The 17,584-nt window shown below is 47.3% G+C and overlaps 1 protein-coding gene across 1 annotated transcript in view; it reads left to right on the forward strand.

The window, feature by feature from the left end:
* The first annotated feature begins 605 nt into the window (after positions 1-605).
* The window catches only part of RGMA (repulsive guidance molecule BMP co-receptor a), a 35,640-nt gene continuing 18,661 nt past the window's right edge, over positions 606-17,584 (forward strand). Inside the window, exons 1-2 of the mRNA XM_079954300.1 lie at positions 606-990; positions 10,740-10,855. Of these exons, the coding sequence (XP_079810426.1) occupies positions 779-990; positions 10,740-10,855 (328 nt within the window). The 5' untranslated portion in view covers positions 606-778. The remainder of the gene's footprint in view (positions 991-10,739; positions 10,856-17,584) is intronic.

Here is a 17,584-nt window from a genome sequence, read left to right on the forward strand (position 1 = left end):
AGCCAGAAAGAGGGACCTGAGTGCAACAACAGCACTCTGCGACTCCCAGCATCCTGATCCTACATGCATTTGTGGATGCGGAACACAGCCATCATGGCTAGTACAGTGGTACCTTGGGTTAAGTACTTAATTCGTTCCGGAGGTCCATTCTTAACCTGAAAATGTTCTTAACCTGAAACACCACTTCAGCTAATGGGGCCTCCTGCTGCCGCTGCGCCGCCAGAGCACGATTTCTGTTCTCATCCTGAAGCAAAGTTCTTAACCCGAGGTACTATTTCTGGGTTAGTAGAGTGTGTAACCTGAAGCGTCTGTAACCCGAGGTACCACTGTATTTCTGGGTTAGCAGAGTCTGTAACCTGAAACGTATGTAACCCGAGGTACCACTGTACTAGCCACTGTTAGCCTTATCCCCCAATGGAGTCCCACATCCTCTTTTAAAGCCATCTAAGTTGGTGGCTGTGGCCCCACTCCTCACCTTTCTCTCCCTTGCCCTGCCTGCAGCCCCCCAGCCCTCCCCAACCTCCCCTCTGCTGCCTGTTCTGCAAATAGCTCCCCTCCTCACCCTAACCCACGGAGAGCCACAAGAGAGGCGCATCTTCCTCGCTTGCCTGCCTGCCTGCCTGCCTAATCTGGGCTCCCAGCCTCAGCGAGTGATCTGCATTGAGAATCGCTCTGCGATTCCCTCTCTCCTCTCTCTCTCTTTTTTGCAGAGAGATGCAGCTGGTGCAACAGCAGAAGATGCCAGACCTCCTTGCTGGCTCCTGCGGTTGCTAAAGGGATGGGGTGGGGTGAAGAGGGGCATCGCGTAGCAATCTCTACAGGGAAGAGAGGGGCGCAGCAGGTTCTGCAGAGGAGGAGGGGCTCGCTCTCTCGTGGACCATCCTGCACATCTGCCCCCTCCCTCTCCAGGTCTCGTGCATCCGAGGGGCGTTTGCAGCTGGCTCCAGCCCTCTCCTCCCTTCCAGGTGCAAGGCTCATGCAGCGGCTAAGGTAAGCGGCGGTGGGTGGGTGGGTGATAATGATGGGCGTGCGGGAGGGGGGACTGGGGAATTTCCGGCATGCAAGGTCTAATGGGGGGGTATGAAAGGAAAACAAAACAAAAAAAGAGGTGATGTCCTCTTTGCACCTTTCCTAATTGCATCTCTCTCCACCCTCCCAAGGAAAATTCCCTTTTCCGTTGCTTCCTGCTTCTCATGCTGAATTGCATACTTTCCGTTTTCCAACTCCCTTTTCGACACTTGATCTCTCCGATGCAAAGCCTCCTCCCTCTCCCCTAATCCGATTTGCACGCGGAACCTGTTGAGGATCACTCTGGTGTTTGCATTCCGCTGGAATTGAGTTTCACTCTCTTTTTTTATTATAGTCAGTTTTTTGCAGTGATATGAACAGATGTGTCTGGGACTAGGTCCCGTTGAATGCAATAGGTCCTGACTTCTGAGTAGACATAGGATGGCGCAGTTAGCTGGACATCTTCCTTGTTGGAGCTGATCCACACTTACCTGCTCTCTCCAGGCACAGATCCGCGCTTTAAAACTCTGTATCCCAGCTCCCCTTTTTTTTGCTCCCATTCCTTCCTCCTAAGGAAATGTCAGCACAGCGATTCGAACTGAAGCATAATTCCTGTTGAAAATATATTTTCCTATTTTCCCCCTGCCCTCTGCCATTTCCAAATTTAGTCGTGCTGGAGCCTGCATGCAAACTATACAACTCTCTTTTCCTAAGAAAATAGAAGAAAAAGACAGATATTCCTCCTTCTCCCCACCCCCCACCCGCTCAGATATCTTCCTTGATCTTCGACTCTCTATTCCCCCCACCTAAATTGACGCTGCCTGTGTTCCTATACTAAATGCATCTCTCTCACATACCTCTCAAATCTTCCATCCTACTCCTATTTCCAAACAAACCTGCCCCAATTGACATTGATGAGATTTTACAGCAGGCATGTATTTTAGGGCACGCTAGACATGCATTGCTCCACTGCCATTTTCCATGCGCCAGGTACCAAAAGAGTCCTGAGTGACTGTGCAATCACTGATTTAGAATTCAAAACAGATTCCCCTCTGGATTTGCCCTTTGGGGGCAGGAAGGTGGATCTCACAAGTGGTGTTTAAAAACAACAACGTGTTGCCATTGATTCATCTGCAATAATACCTATTTGTACAATATTAAGTCCACCTCCCGAAGTATTATTCCCCATTCCCTCTTTAATACTCGCTTGCTACGCTGAAAGTGTGAGATTTAGGGGAGCAATAGGGGAGAATTGCTCTCTGCTTCCAAACCAGAGGTATTCCAGAGGTTGTTGAAGTCCCATTCTCTCCAGCCAGCATGGCCATGGTCAGGGCTGATGGGAGTTGTAGTCCAACCACATCTGGAGGGCCCCAAATTGGGGATGGCGGACATTCTAAAACTTGCAGGCCTGTGCAACTTACTCATCAAACTCAATAGTATAAAGGTAAAGGGACCCCTGACCATTAGGGCCAGTCGTGGCCAACTCTGGGGTTGCGGCACTCATCTCGCTTTACTAGCCAAGGGAGCCAGCGTACAGCTTCCGGGTCATGTGGCCAGCATGACTAAGCAGCTTCTGGCGAACCAGAGCAGTGCACGGAAACGCCATTTACCTTCCCGCTGGATTGGTACCTATTTATCTACTTGCACCTTGACGTGCTTTTGAACTGCTAGGTTGGCAGGAGCAGGGACCAAGCAACGGGGGTTTGAACCGCCGAACTTCTGATCAGGAAGTGCTAGGCTCTGTGGTTTAACCCACAACGCCACCCGCGTCCCTTCTCAATAGTATAGGGCAGTATATAAATTCAATTAATAATAATAATAATAATAGGATTGTCTTGCAATTCAACATGCACATGGCTGCAGTTGCAAAGATTGGTCCATAGGAGTCAACTCCTAGGGGTCTTCAGCCCCTCAAATAAAATATTTGAGGGGGCTGCCCCTACAAAGTTGATGGCCATTGCCGTTCAAATGGTGTGTGCGCACCACATCATGTGATTGAGTATGTGGGACTGGGCTTACCTCCCCCCAAAATATTTTATTCAAGTTGGCACCCCTTCACCCCTTGAGTGGAACAGCTGCCCCTGCAGGAAAGACTTGCCACCCCCCCTCACAAATTCACAGTGGGCTGCCCTTATAGCAGGGATAGGGTATCTTCTGGTATTGTGGGACTCCAACTCCCATCCACTCCACCAAGCATAGCCACTGGTCAAGGATGATGTTGCAGTCCAGCAACATCTGGTGAGCCACCCCTGCTCCATTGGGACAAACCACAATGTCACAGTGGTGGGGCAAGCATTTGAATACTCTGGGTCTCTTAACCAGACAAGATGTTGCGCAAAGCAGGGGGAGATTGGGATGAAAGTGAGGGGGGCAAATCCAGAAATTAGGTTGGTGTTGTAGCCATGAGGTTAGTTTGGAGCCTTGGGGGGGTGGTTTGCAGGCTGGAAAAGGCTTTCCCAGGTGCAACAGAATTGTAGAGTTGGAAGGGACCCCAAGGGTCATCTAGTCCAACCCTCTGCAATGCCAGAATCTCAACTGAAGTATCCATGATAGACTGTTATCTAATGCCTGCTTAAAAACTTCCAAGGAAGGACTGTCCACAACCTCACAAGGAAAACCTTTCCACTGTTCAACAGCTCTTACTGTCAGAAAGTTTTTCTGTATGCTTAGTCAGAATCTCCTTTCTTGTAACTTGAAGCCCTTTGTTTGAGTCCTACCCTCCAGAGCAGGAGAAAACAAGTGTGTTTCCTCTTCCATGTGACCACTTTCCCCAAACTAGTGGCAGAGAGGGGGAAAGATATATTGAGGGATCAGGTTAAATGTCCACCTAGCCTAGCCATCTGCTTCCAACAAAGGACAGCTGTGTGCCTCTGATGCGGCCTAGGATGGCATTAGCCTGTTTTGCTGTTGCATCACACTGTTGACTTATGTTAAGCTTGCGGTGCACTGTGACCCAAAAATCCTTTTGCATGTGCTGCTAGTAAGCCAGATGTCCCCCATCTTATATTGTGCATCTGGTTCTTCTGGCTTAAGTGCAGAACCTTACATTTGTCCCTATTGAAATTCATTTTGTTAGCTTAGGCCCAGTTCTCCAATCTGTTAAAGTCATTTTGAATTATGATTCTGTCTTCTGCAGCATTAGTTCCCCTTCTCAGTTTGGTGTCATCTGCAAATTTGATGAGCATCCCCTCAAACTCCTTCATCCAAATCATTCATAAAGACGTTGAACAACAATGGGCCCAGGAGAGAACCCTGAGGCACCCCACTGGTCACCTTTTCCCAGGATAACAAGGAACCATTAATGAATACTCTTTGGGGCACCTGGTGTCATCCAGACGCTTTCTGACTGAGCCTCAGCCAATTAGGCCAATGGTCAGGGATGATGGGAACTGTAGTCCAGGGTTTCCCAAACTTGGGACTACCACTCCCATCATCCCTCACTAGCAGGACCAGTGGTCAGGGATGATGGGAATTGTAGTCCAAAACAGCCAGCAACCCATGTTTTGGAAATCCCGACTGCAGTCTTAACAACAGGTTAGCTGCCACTGCAGGAAAGACTTGCCCCCCCCCCAAAAAAAAAAATATGGTTGTGCTTTCACATTAAAAGAAGCAGCAACATATCAAAATATATAGAAATATGTACATTTACAAATGGCACTGGGCAGGAGGCAGAATACAGTTACTGTCAGGTTCATTATTCTTGATTTATATGACTAATTGTAAGGGGGGGGGGGTTAAATACAGTGCAAAGTTAAACAGCATGATGGACAGTCCCAGGTGGTGGAAGGGTGGAAATCAGATGAGTAAAGCTCAATTTTCCGGACAGTTATTAACTGATAAATACATGCTAGCTGCCCGCTGGTTGCAGGAAGTCCAGATGTCAAATAGGGTTGCCAACTTATGGAGAGCAGGCAGCCTGACGTGCTTTTCTGCCATTAATGGCAACCTGATGAGCAGAAGCTAGCAGCTCTTTACAAATATGTGCAGATCCAGCGGCTTGTAAGAGCAAAGCAGTAAGGATAGTATAAGATGGATAGCTCAGTTGGTTAGAGCATGGTGCTGATAATGCCAAGGTTGCAGGTTTGATCCCTATATGGGACAACTGCATATTCCTGCATTGCAAGGGGGTTGGACTAGATGATCACTGGGGTCCCTTCCAACTCTACAATTGTATAATTCTATGGGCCACAACCAAAGATCTGCCTAAAGCAGCTTTCCAATCTGTTGTCCTCCATTCAAAACATCTGGAGGGCACCAGGTTGGTGAACATTATGGTTCCAACAATGATCTGCTGAAACTCACAAACAGCACATGGAGGTGAAGAATGAACCCATTAACTACCTCCTGCACCTGGTACTTAAAGATATATTGCACCTATCGATGGAGGTTCAGTGTAGCTGTCACAGGTAATTGGAGCTGATACAACCATCACACACTCTATCATGTCAGATGTTAGTGGCATTTAATAAGAATTCACAGGAAGACATTTAATAGGAAGTCACAGAGGCAATGATCTCCCCCCCCCCTTTTATAGCAATATTTATTAGTTTCTTAAATAAATCTGCATTATTTTGTGCTTGCAAAGGCATGTGTCTGGGAGAGTATGACGTTCTTGCTTGTGTTACTCAGGCAAGAGATGAAAGTTTGGTGTTGTTTAGATGTGATTCTTGATTGCTGCCTGTAGGAGTAATTGCATTGCAATTGCTTCGAGGTGGAATCAATTTCCCCAAATTGAGATTTTAATGGGAAGCTCACAAACGGCTGTTATGTCATGTGGTTTAAGGAGGCTTAGGGTTGCATTTATTCAAGGCGCAGGTCTTTTTCTTGCCCCCAACCCCCACCCCCGCAAGCAGACCAGGGAGAGCAGTGCCATCTACTGGGAACCAATGAACCTCAAACTGTATTTAAGCTTCGGAAGAAAGCAACCACTTGTAATTTTAAAACAGCGAACAAGCCACATAATTGATTTGACTTCTCTTCAAATGTAGTCAACATGCTGGTGCTTCTTTTGTGGGGTGAGGACTGTGTTTGACCAGAAGTCACATCAACTCTTTGTTCAGAAAGAAATACAAACCAGACAAAATCTAACCATTAGAGTGTCTGATTTGGAGCTGGGAAGCCCGGGTTCAAATCCCCAGCCAGCCATGAAACTCACTGGGTGACCTTTGGCCAATCACTGTTTCTTAGCCTAACCTACCTCACAGGGTGGTTGTGAGGATAAAATTGAAGGCCCTGTATGTTTCCTTAAGCTCCTTGGAAGGTTCATGGAGTATCAGTGTAATGAAGAATGCAACTAGTTTTTTGTTAGACCATGGCTAACTCGATAATCTTTGGCATTCATTTAAGAATGGCCTTCCATTTAAACTGTGGCCTTCCAGATGTTGTTCTGCTCTAAATTTCCTCAGCCCCAACCAGCATGTCCAATGGTGAGGGATGGGGGCAGCTGGAGTCCAAGAACTTAGGGAATGAGGCAGGTTCCCCACCTCTGAGTTAAAGCAACTTTGCATTAGATTGCCAGCTTCTTACTGGACCTGGGTTCCTGTGCTCTTACCAGCAGCTAAGCATGAATGAATTAGCCAGTGGCGGTGCTTACCGGTATCTCTACGCCATGAAAAAGTTCGCTGGTTGATTTCAGCAAATCAAAACTGACGCTAAAGGCACGGGAGCAGGCCAGGCTGCATTTTTTTAGTCAGTTGAGAACCATAAATTTTATTTTGTGAACCGCCCTGAGATCTTTTGATGCAGATCAAATAAATAAAAAAGAATTTTGAACAAGAGTTCCTACTTCCAGACCTCGTTGCCTCAACACCCAGATCCTAAATACACTTTGGTTGTAGTGTCAAACTCTGCATGTCTTAATGGAGTGTGCAGACCTTTGAGTTGCTGTTTAAAATCCTTGGAGGAGAAGAAGAGTTTGGATTTGATATCCCGCTTTATCACTACCCTAAGGAGTCTCAAAGCACACTGAATGTTTGTCCCATGAAATTATCCTGCCTTTCCTCTTTGTGAGAGAGCCTTTGCCATTTTTCTGGGGGAGTTTTGGGAAACCCCAAAACTGGAATCTGACCATTTGGTCCTGGAGAGCAGCGTTCATTTCTCATCTTTCCACCCATATGATCGATTCTGTAAGAAGAGGCTTTTTCAACTGCCACATTTTAAATCTTTGGGTTTTCTGGGTTATTTTCCAGCTCAAAAATCCTCCAGGTTTGTAACACAGTGGGATACATTTTCTTCATAGCCTCCCCTTCCGGTTCCACGCACCGATGATGCCCAGTTGTTTATTAGAGGTTTGCTGAGATGTGAAATGTGTGCAAAGGGGAGGGTATTGTTTAGGACTGGCTCTGAGGGGGGAATGGTAGGGGGGGTGCATGGCAGACTGCTCCCTACAGAGAACAAAATATACAGAGGGAGAGTCCCAGCCAACCCTCTGATGAACGGTTTAGAATAAAGCCTGCGATGTGTGAAGTTTATATCTCGTTTTGTAACGGCGGGTCTCCTGCAGGAGGCAAGTGCAGTGCCCGCCGCCAAGCTGTGTTGACAAGGAAGGCTTTGTTCTGTTGCAAATATCTCTCTGCCCTGTCAGGGAGGAGGTTGGTGAAGGGGCCACTGTCCCTCGGCTACTGGCCAGGACGACATGCTCTGCCTATACAGTCAGCATAACATTTGCCTGGGAGTAGCAGGAGGGGAGAGTCGCTGTTGCTTGCTGCTTGCTGTTGTCCTGCTTGCTGCCTTCCCAAAGGCAATGCTGGACAAGATGGGCCTAGAACCATCAGGCTCTCCTCCTGCCCTTTTATGTGTGGTTGGGTCTTGCTGAGGAGGTGTAGGCAAGGAAAGGCTTAAGATCATAAAAAGAGCCTGTTATGTACTGAGTTGAATAGGATCCAAATTGCAGCAGTCTGATTGGTCCTAGAACAATAGGATTCAGAATGCAGCAGTCTGATTGGTCCGCAGGAGCCACCCAATCCAACTCCAGGTGGAAGTGAATCCGCAACCTGATTGGCCTATAGGAGAAACCTGGAATTAGCCAATCATGTGGGGCCCATTATTTAATGTATATAAAGCAGACAGTTCGGGGAAACATCCCCATTCCTCATTACTATGAGCTGAATAAAGAGCATGAAATCCACACTCGACTCCGAGTATATTTCAGAGCCCTAATGCAGTGTTTCCCAACCTTGGGCCTCCAGCTGTTTTTGAACTACAATTCCCATCATCCCTGACCACTGGTCTTGCTAGCTAGGGATGATGGGAGTTGTAGTCCCAAGTTTGATGTAGCTGGAGACCCAAGTTTGATGTAGCCAAACATGGTGTCCTTGCAGTGGCCAGTCAGGTAGAAGCCTATGGGAAGCTCCAAGCAGAACCTGAGATCAACAGCAAGTCTCCCCCTGGTGATTCCCACCAACTGATATTCAGAGGCATACTGCCTTCAAACACACAGGGTTATGGCCTAGCCATCGTGGCTAGTAGCCACTGGCAGCCTTATCCTCCATGAGCTTGTCTAACCCTCTTTGTAAAGGCATTGTTGCCCCAAGAGTTGCCAGTCTGTATCTTGTGGCACATTAAAAGGTAAAGATAAAGGGACCCCTGACCGTTAAGTCCAGTTGCAGATGACTCTGGGGTTGCTGCACTCATCTCGCTCTAGTGGCCGATGGAGCCGGTGTTTTGTCCGCAAACAGCTTCCGGGTCATGTGGCCAGCATGACGAGCTGCTTCTGGCAAACCAGAGCAGTGCACGGAAACGCCATTTACCTTCCCACCAGAGTGGTACCTATTTATCTACTTGCACTTTGACATGTTTTCGAACTGCTAGGTGGGCAGGAGCAGGGAACCAACAACGGGAGCTCACCCTGTCACGGTGATTCCAACTGCCGACCTTCTGATCGGCAAACCCTAGGCTCTGTGGTTTAGGCCACAGCGCCACCCGCATCTGTGCCACATTCATACCACTCAATTACTGTGATTTTAAAAAGCATGCCAATACTTGGCATGGCAATACATGGCAAAACAGTAGGGAAGGCTATGGTTGGGTGACCTGGATCCGCCAGCTTGGCTTGCTATCCAGGCACAGGCTGTTGATAGACAACTGCACAGCCCCCTTCACTCTTCATTATTCCTTATCTATAAACTGGACTTGGGCAGACAACGCCTTCAGATAGAAGACTGTCCTCTGACAGCTTTTCAAACAGAGGACTTCCCTCTGTAAAACAGGCCACATGCCCCCCCCCCCGGCTGTTAATGACACCTTGACCCTTGCATTTGTTTTCCAACACAAGGATGATAAAAGTAAGGCGTCGGTGACAAAACTTTCTTCTGCCCCATTTTTAATGGCATTAGGCTGTTATGATCCACCCAGCTGAGGCAATGGACCCTCCCAAATATCCAGTGCTGAGAATAAACTCCTAGAGATGACTGACACTTCCGTGCCCTGCCTTAAGAGTTTCTCAGAGACACACAGCTGTCCTCTGTTGGAAGCAGAGGGCTGGATGGACATTCAGTCTGATCCCCCAATATGTCTTTTCCCCATGTTGACATATTAACATGCCCCCTTTCAGCAACTAGTTTGACTGAAGAAGACTTCTGGCAAATCTTGCAGCCACCTCTTCCCTCTTGGTCCTGGGTGTATGTGCCGGCGATGCTGATGAAACCAAACAGCCAGGGCCAGATTTGGCTCGGAGACCTCTGCACAGGAACCTAGGAAGCTGCCTTCTACTCAGCCCAGCTCTTGGGGAAACCTTTGACCCTCCAGATGTCATGAATTACAACTCCCCATCACCCCTGAGCATTAGCCATGCTTGCTAGAGCTGATGGGAGTTGTAGCAATACCTGTAGGGCCAAAGGTTTCTCCACTAGTGACTTAGTCCAGCTAGGTCAATGCCATCTACACTGACTGGCAGCTGCTCTCCAGGGCTTCAGGCTGGGGGCATTCCTAGGTCTACCTGGAGATGCCAGGGATGGAATCTGGGACCTTCTGCATGCAAAGCAGATGCTCTCCCCATCTGCCGCAACTCCATGCCAATTAATCTGACTTGGACTGAATCAGACCACTGGTCTATCTAGTTCCGTACTGCCTGCACAGACTGGCAGCAGATCTCCAGCCAGGGGCCACTCGCAGCCCTACCCAGAGAGACGCTGGGGATCCAACCTGAGACCTCCTGCATGCAAAGCAGATGCTCTACCCCTGCTGCGCCACAGCCCTTCCCCAGAGCTGCCCTCCTTCTCCTCTTGCTTCCTTTGGAAGGGGTGTTGGAGAGAGAGGCGGGGGGAGCCTTCTCTGTCTCTAGATGGAGTGCTGGAATCCAGCTGTAACACATCTCTCCTCTCTCCCAACCCCCCTTCTTCACGTTGGCTCTGTAACCGGATACGTGCCTTGACTACGCGGGCGGGACCAAGCCTCTGAGTGGCCAGGCCATGCCAGCAAGGAGCAAGACTTTACGCATTGGAAGGGAGCGCGCGGTGATTGATGGCTGGGGCTGTTTTCCAGGGAGAACGAGGCGGGTGGAATTCGGTGCGCGCTGCTCACTTCTTGCCCGGGCGCTTGGAGTTCCCCGCTCAGAGCCAGGCTCCGGTTTCCCCCTCCCCTCTGTGTCCTGCTGGTGCTGGTGTTTTATTTTTTATTTTCCCCTCCATGCCTCCTCTCCTGTTCAGTTGAGTTCTTTCCGCGCTCCTCCCTCCTTCTTACCTTTCTCTTTCTTTTTCCCTCTCTCCTTTTGCAAACCAAAACTCTTCTTCTAGGGAGAGGCTAGTGGTTAGAGCTGAAGCTGGATGGATGGGTATGGGGAAAGGGGCAAGCGGCCAAGCCCTTGGACTGATCCAGACCCTCTTTCTCTCTCTCTGCGTCTTCCCAACAGGTAAGGAGCACCAGCTCCCCCGCTTTTTTTCTGTTTTGCTTAAAAAAAAAATCTTTGTCGGGGGGGGGGGACTAGCCTTCCAAGAACTGCCTTTTCGGTTTCTCTCCCACCCTCCCTCAAGCCCCCAATCTGTGGGCCTCCCATTTGCTCTCATTTCACAGCACTTAGCCACATGTTGGAAAACCTGGTGGTGTTCAGGCACCCAGCCTGAATTGATCAGAGCCACCTCTTTGCAAATTTCTTTTGCTTCGCATCGGTTAGCCTAGAGACTTTTGTCCGCCTCATCAAGATGCCTTTTTTGCTCAGCAGAACTGAGAGGGCAGATGGATCAGGGGGCTTCAGAGCTAACAAAAGGCACCGAGAAAGTTTCCCCGTCCCATGGGTTCTCCGTCCCCAGAGCATTTTATTTGTGTGCCCATGTGAGAATTGCGCGTCTCTGCGACAGAGAAGCAGAAGGGGATCCCTGACTACTACCTTAATCTTCCGTTAAAGGCTTTAGCGATGGCTGTGAGATCGAGAGAAAGCATTTGTACTCCTCCTCATGAGTGAAAGATCAAAAAACACACCATTTGGCACCTTGTTTCTTATGTTTGTTTGTTTTGCAAATGTTGACTTATAGACTTTTAAGAGCCAAGGGGGATGGTGAGAAGGATATTTTCAGGTGATTTTGGTTGGGAAAGTTCTTGAACCAAATGTTTACATGTGCATGTCTGGAATATATGTGTGTACCTAAATTTGATGGTGTTGCTCAGCTGTGTTATATCTGTGATATAGAATAAACCAGATCCAAGACTGGGGTCCCAGATAGGCAAGGAATGAACCTCTTGACACATTTTTCTTCCTCTCTTTCTGGGACATGTTGGCAGATGCATTGATCTTGCTCAAACCTGCCACTTGTTGCTAAGTTGGAAACCTTTGCTGAATGCAAATATCTACTCAATATTTCAAAGCAAGAAAAAAAGAGGGGGGGTGCCTGCTGTGAGGGGAATATACTGGCAGGTTTTTTATCGCCTCTTTATCATTATTGACCTGTAGCCTTCTTTATTTGATGTTGCAAATTTGCTTGTTTTCTCTAGTAGCCAGAGTTAAGCTTTTCTCTGCTAACATTTGGGTCTACCTCCTTTGCTCCCCTCCTCTCCATCGGTCCCCCCCCCCTTTAATCCCATGGTTTGTTTTTACGGTGTCAGAAAAAGGAGCGGGTTTTCAGAATCACAGCTGAAAACGCCATCTGTTTCCAATGAATCCCCCCATTGGCTTTTCCACCGTGTTTCTGCCGGATTCTTGCTTGCAAATTCCTTCAAGCTATGAAGGCTTGTTTTTGTTGGGGGAGGGGAAAGTAACTTCACACAGGGAGAGTTGTTCCCTTCCAAAAACTCTCCAGTTTCTTTACCTCGAAGGTTCCCCCCCCCCCTTTTCGTTGAGGCAAGTGGTGGGGGGCACAGAGAGCAGAAGGAATTATTAATCTCTCTAGGGCTTGGAGCTCCTGATATAACTGCCATTTGTGCATATATTGATTTATTGCAAAACTCTTCTTTGCAAAGTGTGAAATGATTGCATTGGGGGGGGGGAGGAAAGTATCCTTTAAAACACACACACACGCAACACCCTGACTATTTGGTGTTTGTCTTGGTTGACCATGTAGCAAAAAAAAAATCTCTCCTCTCTCTCCCCCCACCCCACTTCAAATCCATTCCAAGCCTTCACACACTGAAGCAATTCCGATGAAATGCTTTGGAAAAACTCGAGAGAGCTCGGTTCCGCAGCCTTGGAATTGCCTTTCCAAGTGTGTGCACAAGCTAGCCCTCCCCTTCATGCAGATTTGCTGGGAAGGTGCTATCTGATCTGAGATATTATTGAATTCTTTCCCTGAGAAACGTGCTGGAGCCGGAGATCACCTTGCAAGAAGGAACTTGATCTTCGATCTGGGATGTGCAGCAGATTGTGTGCGATTCGTTATTATTCACCCCTGCGGCAATTAAGCTGTATTAATCACGATTGGCTCCGGGGCCTCCCTTTGTCAGTAGTCTGTGTTGGTTGGGAGTTGGGGTGGGAATGACGACTAGGGGGTTTGTGTTACCCTACAAGGACGGTGTAGGATTTAGTTGTCTTGCTCCTAATGACTGACACATACACACAGCTTCTTAATAGTTCTGAGATAATACGCTGCAAAATTGCACTGGCTTCAAAAGAGGATTAGCCAAATTCATGGGGGGAAAGGCTTCTAGCCATCATGGCTATGTTCTGACCATGGAAACATAAGTCGGGAGCGTTGTTGTTGCACACTGAGTCCTTCTTGCAGTCTTCTCTTTGGGGTGTCTGACTGGTCACTGTAAGAACAGGACTAGATGGGCTGCCCACCTGATCCAGCAGTCAGACTCTCCTTATATTCCTAGCTGACAGAGTGTTGTGCTCGGCAGTGGCTGGTCTGGGTTCAAATCCTGCTCAGTTAGACATTCACTTAAGTGGCCAGGCTCCATTCCCAGCTTGGGCACGATTGTTTAGTGAGGGAAGATTTATGCAGGCCTTCCTTTTGGTAAAAACGGCCTCTGCTGTGCTTCCCTTCTCAGAAGATATAAAAGGAGAAAGGAAAGTGGGGAGTGTTGTTGGCCCAGTTCTGTCACATCTCTGAAAGGTTGAGAGTGGAGAGCTGCCCCTGTTCTGCTCCTGCTTTGAGAGCACATCAGAAAGAAGAAAGCTTTTAAACACACACACACAGAGAGAGAGATTTTCTCAGTGACTCTAAAATCATTTCTCAAAGGAGTCTGTTGGGCACAACAAAGAATTGTAAAGCACTTTTGTGAGGCATTCATGCCATATATTTAAAGAACTATGATAACACTTCATGGTTTCCACCACACCTCCAAGAATTATGGGAGTTGCAGTTTGTTAAGGGTGCTGAGAGTTGTTAGAAAGTTGCTATTCCTCTCATAGAGCTACAATTTGTAGAGCAGTTTTTACAGTAATGGTAGTTCTGTGAGGGGGAATAGGGACCTCCTGACAACTCTCTGCACTCTTAAGCTACAGCTCCCAGAATTCTTTGAGGGAAGCCATGGTTGTTTAAAGTAGCACCACAATGTTTATAATGCATGTTGTGAATATGGGCATACTTTTCTTTTAAAAATTGTAAATTATAGCAAAAAAGGGAAACTTTTACATAAAAGAAATAACAAGAAAACAAAGTGCAAAAATCATATGTAATATAAGATCCGGCAGAAGACAAAACAATTACAATGTTTTCTGTGCAACTTGGCACTTCCTTAAACTAAGGAGTTCACATACAGACTTGCCAAATGGGAAAAAAATGAAGGAACGAAGAGTTAACATCATTATTTCCCTTTGTTCCCAATAAGTAGTAGTTCAACAGAAACGTACCTGAACATATTTTCACAAAATCCACCCCTTGGAATAAGCAGGAGAAGCCATATGGCTACAGACTTCTTTATTGGTAGACAAAATAAAAAGTCATGTCCTATGACCAAAAAAACAAACACCAGTCTCTTACAGCATATGCTCTAGCTACTTTCAACTTTTGGGTAGAAGTTTTCTAGAAGAGCAGTTTGCCAGACTTTTGAATACTGGTAATCGTAAGTTATCTGAATCAAATGTCTCCCAGGGTTTTGCCACAGTTCCTCTTGCTGATGTTAACAGGTATGAAATGGGTTCTTTATTCTTTAGGTCCCTGTCCACATCTATATTTGAGGTGTGAATGTGGCCATACTGAGCCCTTCTGCTACCAAGTACTCTCCTGATGATTTGACTCTGCTGGGCTGAGGATGATGGGAGGGCAGCAGGTTGGCGATGGCTGGTCCATAGAGTGTCAGCGGTGGCCTTGATGGATCTGCAATCTGACTTGGCCAGAGCATGATGCACAGCCCTTATTTGTTGATTGATTTTTGTTAATTTATTTAAACATTTGCAGATCATACTTTCCTGTACAATACCACAAGGCAGTTATGCAGACACAGTATTTCAATAAAAATGTCAGACGCTTCTGTGAGACCTGAATGGCGCAGGCTCTCCAATTCTCCAAGGCCTGTTTGAATAATACACATGACTCACAGATTGCATGGGGGTTATATTCTGGGTACTGTGCATAAAAGCTGAAATCACGTATAGCCAGAACAACACCAGAACTTCTATCCCGTCCCCTGCCCCAGTGCAACCATCCCTAGCTTTCCCATGCAAAGTGAAGAACTTTTAAGCTCTCTGCTGTGTGCGTTTAATCTGTGTGATTTCAGCTGGCCGCCCACCAAATGCGTAAACCTGAAATTGTGCTTGTTAAATGCATGCAAGTTGTGAGTTACCTGTCTTTAGAAGATGTCTAAAAGCGAGCAGGGATGGCTCCTTCCAAACTTGTATTGGTAAGGAGTTCCACAGGGCAGTGCTTGCCACACTATAAACTGTGGGTGAACTACTGGGCCCAGTTCAAGGTGTTAGTGGTGTCATAGAAAGCCCTATATAGTTTGAGATCCAAGTACCTAAAAGAGCACCTTCTTCAATATCAACTCTGTGATTGGCAGGTCATGTTGGTGATGCCGCCACTAGGGGCTGTTAAGTTGGTGCTGACCTGTGGCAGGGCCTTTTTGGTGGTGGTTCCCTGGTTGCAGAATGCCCTCCCTTCTGAGTTGCACCTGTCTCCATCATTAGTAACTTTCAGAAGGAATTTGAAAACGTTCCTGTTTATCCAAGTGGCTGAAGAATACCGTTCTTAGCAACCCTAAGATTGGATGAAATAATGCTTTTAACTGGCTTCAGAATGTTTCAAATTGTAACTGCTCTTAGATGTTTTTAGTGGGTCGGTGTTTTTGGAAGGTTTAAGCTGTTTTTGAAGGGTTTTGTTTATAAATCGTGTATCCGTTTGCCGTCCAGGGCTCCTTTGGGAGGAAGGGCAAGATATATATCCAAGGAATAAGAAATAAAGAATTTACCACTGGAAGGGCCCCATCAGAAGACCTCAGCGGTGGAGGTGAAGGATAAGAAACCAGGCAATCATTAGGGTGCTTTGAGCCTGTGCTGTTTAGAGCTTTGTGAATTAACAAAAGAATATTGAGCCTGGCCTGGCAGCAAAACTGCAACACCCATGCAGCGTAAACCTTTTTGCAGTGACGTGATCCTGGGGAGGTCTTCATCCTTGAGTATGGGGGTGTGTTTGTGTGTGTGTGTGTGTGTGTGTGTGTGTGTGTGCATAAATATGTCACTGAGACTGGAATTACTGGCCTGGAGGACGGACAGGTTGTGGAGGAGAGGTGGCAGGAACCGGGAGAGCATCTGTTGCCTTGGATGAGCTGCGTGGGCAGGGTTTTGGGAAGGGAGACGTAGGAGCCAAAAACCACAGGAGGGTGCTGCAAAATTGGGGTTGTGGTACATGAAGGCGAGAGGCTGGAAGCGGGACGGAGGCCCTGGCGCAGCTCGCTTGGCTCGGAGGAGCTGGATTTGCTCTCACTCGTCAGCTTAATGAGCGCCGGGCCCTTGCTCCTTTCACTGGGACTCAGATTTGCTCGTAAAATAGTTTTAAAGGCTCTGAAACCTGCAATTGTCAAATATCGTAATTAAGAATGGAAATCCCGTAACAGTGCCATTTTTTAAAAAAAAAAATGATAATAAAAAAAGAACAACCCAGCCTAGAGTAAATGTTAGCACAGCTTTGCATCCATTTTGAACAGAAAAGGACAGAAGAGAACTATAGACCATGGCTAGGCAAACTAAGGCCTGGGGGCCGGATGCGGCCCAGTCACCTTCTAAATCTGGCCCGTGGACGATCCAGGAATCACCGTGTTTTTACATGAGTAGAATGTGTCCTTTTATTTAAAATGCATTTCTGGGTTATTTGTGGAGCCTGCCTGGTGTTTTTACATGAGTAGAATGTGTCCTTTTAATTAAAAAGGACCTCTGGGTTATTTGTGGGGCATAGGAATTAGTTCATTTCCCCCCAAAAAATATAGTCCGCCCCCACAAAGGTCCGAGGGACAGTGGACCGGACCTCTGCTGAAAAAGTTTGCTGAACCCTGCTAGACAGTCCTTGGCATCTCTGGGTAGGACTTGAAGAGACCCCCTGCATGAATCCTTGGCTTGCTGCTGCCAGTCAGTGTAGACAGTACTGAGCTAGATGGACCAATGATCTGACTCTGAGCTAGATGGACCAATGATCTGACTCTGTAGAAGCCAGCTTCCTATGATCACATCTGGGAAGGTACTGTCCGTTTAACCAGTGCTTCCACAGGGCGTATTGGTGTCATTGCGGTGGAATCGAATTCCAAGGCAGATGCGTTTTCTTGGGTGACCTCACAGGGTTGTTAGCACAGAAAATGCTAGTTAGCTATTCTTATAGAGCAATGGCAAGCGTCCTTTATGTCACATGCAGCAATGGTTGGGAAGTCAGGGGCCGCTTGCCAGAGGGCTACATAACTACAAAGGCTCATCCGCATGTATGCATCCACATGTTCACACACATGTGATTGCGATGGGGAGGAAGTTGTGTGTGGGACTGACTCTCTCCTCACAACCACAAGCATGTACCAGTGGTACCTCGGGTTACAGGCGCTTCAGGTTACAGACGCTGCTAACCCAGAAATAGTACATTGGGTTAAGAACTTTGCTTCAGGATGAGAACAGAAATCGTGCGGCAACAGCAGGAAGCCCCATTAGCTAAAGTGGTGCTTCACGTTAAGAAAGTTTCAGGTTAAGAACGGACCTCCAGAACAAATTAACTTCTTAACCTGGGGTACCACT

The sequence above is a fragment of the Podarcis cretensis genome (assembly GCF_951804945.1).
Source record: "Podarcis cretensis genome assembly, chromosome: 14".
Taxonomy (NCBI): Eukaryota; Metazoa; Chordata; class Lepidosauria; order Squamata; family Lacertidae; genus Podarcis; species Podarcis cretensis.